This window comes from Oncorhynchus masou, chromosome 32 (assembly GCF_036934945.1).
Source record: "Oncorhynchus masou masou isolate Uvic2021 chromosome 32, UVic_Omas_1.1, whole genome shotgun sequence".
Lineage (NCBI taxonomy): Eukaryota > Metazoa > Chordata > Actinopteri > Salmoniformes > Salmonidae > Oncorhynchus > Oncorhynchus masou.
Window position 1 is genome coordinate 3,673,713 of NC_088243.1, and position 3,894 is coordinate 3,677,606.

At 45.0% G+C, this 3,894-nt stretch overlaps 1 protein-coding gene across 2 annotated transcripts in view; it reads right to left on the reverse strand.

Moving 5' to 3' along the window:
* The window catches only part of LOC135525465 (tandem C2 domains nuclear protein-like), a 26,956-nt gene extending 23,538 nt beyond the window's left edge, over positions 1-3,418 (reverse strand). The window contains exons 1-4 of one of the 2 annotated variants that reach the window (XM_064953111.1): positions 3,379-3,390; positions 3,032-3,102; positions 2,207-2,404; positions 1,765-1,911 (exon numbers count right to left, since the gene is read on the reverse strand). In XM_064953111.1, coding sequence (XP_064809183.1) covers positions 1,765-1,911; positions 2,207-2,404; positions 3,032-3,101 — 415 coding nt within the window. In that variant the 5' untranslated portion in view covers position 3,102; positions 3,379-3,390. Of the gene's footprint in view, positions 1-1,764; positions 1,912-2,206; positions 2,405-3,031 lie in introns of both variants that reach the window. The other variant, XM_064953112.1, reaches the window with a different exon arrangement.
* Between the last annotated feature and the right edge of the window lie 476 nt (positions 3,419-3,894).

Here is a 3,894-nt window from a genome sequence, read left to right on the forward strand (position 1 = left end):
TAGGGGTGAGGGGTGATATTACAGTACACTAGGGGTAAGGGGTGAAATACAGTACACTAGGGGTCAGGGGGATATTACAGTACACTAGGGGTCAGGGGTGAAATACAGTACACTAGGGGTCAGGGGGATGTTACAGTACACTAGGGGTCAGGGGTGAAATACAGTACACTAGAGGTCAGGGGGATATTACCATACACTAGGGGTCAGGGGTGAAATACAGTACACTAGGGGTCAGGGGGATGTTACAGTACACTAGGGGTCAGGGGTGAAATACAGTACACTAGAGGTCAGGGGGATATTACCATACACTAGGGGTCAGGGGTGAAATACAGTACACTAGGGGTCAGGGGGATGTTACAGTACACTAGGGGTTAGGGGTGATATTACAGTACACTAGGGGTCAGGGGGATGTTACAGTACACTAGGGGTTAGGGATGATATTACAGTACACTAGGGGTTAGGGATGATATTACAGTACACTAGGGGTAAGGGGTGAAATACAGTACACTAGGGGTCAGGGGGATATTACAGTACACTAGGGGTCAGGGGTGAAATACAGTACACTAGGGGTCAGGGGGATGTTACAGTACACTAGGGGTCAGGGGTGAAATACAGTACACTAGAGGTCAGGGGGATATTACCATACACTAGGGGTCAGGGGTGAAATACAGTACACTAGGGGTCAGGGGGATGTTACAGTACACTAGGGGTCAGGGGGATATTACAGTACATTAGGGGTCAGGGGTGAACTACAGTACACTAGTGGTTAGGGGTGATATTACAGTACAGGGTCAGGGGTCAGGGGTGATATTACAGTACAGGGTCAGGGTGATAATACAGTACAGGGTCAGGGTGATAATACAGTACAGGGTTAGGGGTCAGGGGTGATATTACAGTACAGGGTTAGGGGTCAGGGTGATATTACAGTACAGGGTTAGGGGTCAGGGGTGATATTACAATACAGGGTTAGGGGTCAGGGGTGATATTACAATACAGGGTTAGGGGTCAGGGTGATATTACAGTACAGGGTCAGGGGTCAGGGTGATATTACAGTACAGGGTCAGGGTGATATTACAGTACAGGGTCAGGGTGATATTACAGTACAGGGTCAGGGTGACAATACAGTACAGGGTCAGGGGTTAGGGGTGATATTACAGTACAGGGTTAGGGGTCAGGGTGATATTACAGTACAGGGTTAGGGGTCAGGATGATATTACAGTACAGGGTCAGGGTGATATTACAGTACAGGGTCAGGGGTGATATTACAGTACAGGGTTAGGGGTCAGGGTGATATTACAGTACAGGGTTAGGGGTCAGGGGGATATTACAGTACAGGGTCAGGGTGATATTACAGTACAGGGTCAGGGTGATATTACAGTACAGGGTCAGGGGTCAGGGTGATATTACAGTACAGGGTCAGGGTGATATTACAGTACAGGGTCAGGGTGATATTACAGTACAGGGTCAGGGTGATATTACAGTACAGGGTCAGGGTGATATTACAGTACAGGGTTAGGGGTCAGGGTGATATTACAGAACAGGGTCAGGGGTCAGGGGTGATATTACAGTACAGGGTTAGGGGTCAGGGTGATATTACAGTACAGTGTTAGGGGCCAGGGTGATATTACAGTACAGGGTTAGGGGTCAGGGGTGATAATACAGTACAGGGTTAGGGGTCAGGGGTGATATTACAGTACAGGGTTAGGGGTCAGGGTGATATTACAGAACAGGGTTAGGGGTCAGGGGTGATATTACAGTACACACCTGATTCTGAGCCCCGGGGACTCTTTTTCAGATTGCTGTGTCGTGTTGTTCCGGGAGACATGTTGGGGGAGGAGTCGGGGTTATAGACTATGTGACTGGCCCCTGACAGCTCCGCCTTCCTCTCTGCATAGGTGCTCCTGGCTGAACCTGGGGTACATAGAGCTTAGAGGTCACAGGTCAGAAGTTACATAACACATTCCCTAAACCTGGGATACACAGAGGTTAGAGGTCACAGGTCAGAGGTTACCTAACACATCCCCTAAACCCGGGGTACACACAGAGAGATTATTGCCATAATCAATACAGTATGTACATTATGATATTAGCAATAAAACATTAATTGATATACATTTTCACTCTGAGTAAAGCCCAGACAATGGTGGTTGTAAAAATGTCCACATTTGTGACAGTAAAGACACTGATTGATTGACTTGATACATACTGTGTAGCCCTGGAGTCTGGTAGCCGAGGTAACGTGATCCTCGTGGTTGGATGTAGGAAGGTTTGAACGTGGGGAGGACAAATGGGATCTCTTTCCCACCCGGGGGGAGTTTAGAGAGAAGATAGTCCTCTGATACACCTACACCCTTCCTGGGGCCGCCTGAGATAGCTCTGGCAGGGGGCATCTTCATTGTAATCACTACAAAGTAGAATAAACCATTATTTTTCCTCAGAGGGACTTCGGTTTACTAAGTAGGAGACATCTATCACATTTTATGGACGGGGTGGCAGGGTAGCCTGGTGGTGAGAGCATTGGACTAGTAACTGAAATGGTTGCAAGTTCAAATCCCTGAGCTGACAAGGTAAAAATCTGTTGTTCTGCCCCTTGAACAAGGAAGTTAAATCACAGTTCCTAGGTATTCATTATAAAGAAGAATTTGTTCTTAATCGACTTGCCTGGTAAAATAAATCAGGCTGTAAACTATATGGTACTAAATTAAAAAGAGGGGGAAAATAACGCAAAGGATAGAGGCTAATCATTACATCAGTATTTTATTTAATAAACATTTGATAGATGATATTTTTTAAGTTTAATCGGCAAGTCAGTTAAGAACAAATTCTTATTTTCAATGTCGGCCTAGGAACAGTGGAACAGGGGCAGAACGACAGATTTGTACCTTGTCAGCTCTGGGGTTTGAACTTGCAACCTTCCGGTTACTAGTCCAACGCTCTAACCACTAGGCTACCCTGCCGCCCCAAGCCAAGGAGTAATCCAATAGCTATAGGCTATTTCTTTATTTTTATATGTATAAAGTTAACCATTTACCTTGTTGTTCTATCTCAGCGTCCTTGCCTAGGAAGGTCTTGCAGCAGTTCTTGATGCACTCCATTGCCATGCTGTAATAGAGTCGTAATCAGAGTACACCGCAGAATAAACAGCAGCACGAAGCCAACTGTAATACCGCTTGAAAGTTTCTGAGAATTTACATTCAAATAACTGACTGAGATTTATCTTTCTGACGACAGAATAGTTCAAGAATTGAATTGACAGGAGTTAGCTATATCTTCTGATGAGAAGAGATACATAGGTAGAAAAGACTCCTAGAGGTTTCAGAAATTATTATCATCTCACAATAACCACCTTAACCAAACTTAAAACAAGTTTATGAAAACCTGCTAAGCAGATATTCCCGCCCCGGGAAGACGCGTAACTTCTTTCAGTACTTCTCTATAGAACAGCTGGAATAGTGGGTATTCTCCCAGACTGTCCGACTCCTAAACTTCCACTGGAACCACAGACACGTATTAGGTCCTAGTGCCCGTCGTGTTTAAGGCTGGTTGATTCTGTTGACATGCTTCCTCTCTCTCCGCTGATGCCCTTCAACGAGACGTTCTCAAGATCAACAAGCTTCCTTCTCCAAAAACAAAATTAATAATAAACATGCAGGAGTCTCAATTGCTTCCTTAATAAAGATAAAGAATGGTATAGTCTGTTCATGTGATCTCCATGTTCTAGTCTGGTCATGTGATCTCCATGTTATAGTCTGGTCATGTGATCTCCATGTTATAGTCTGTTCATGTGATCTCCATGTTATAGTCTGTTCATGTGATCTCCATGTTCTAGTCTGGTCATGTGATCTCCATGTTCTAGTCTGGTCATATGATCTCCATGTTATAGTCTATTCATGT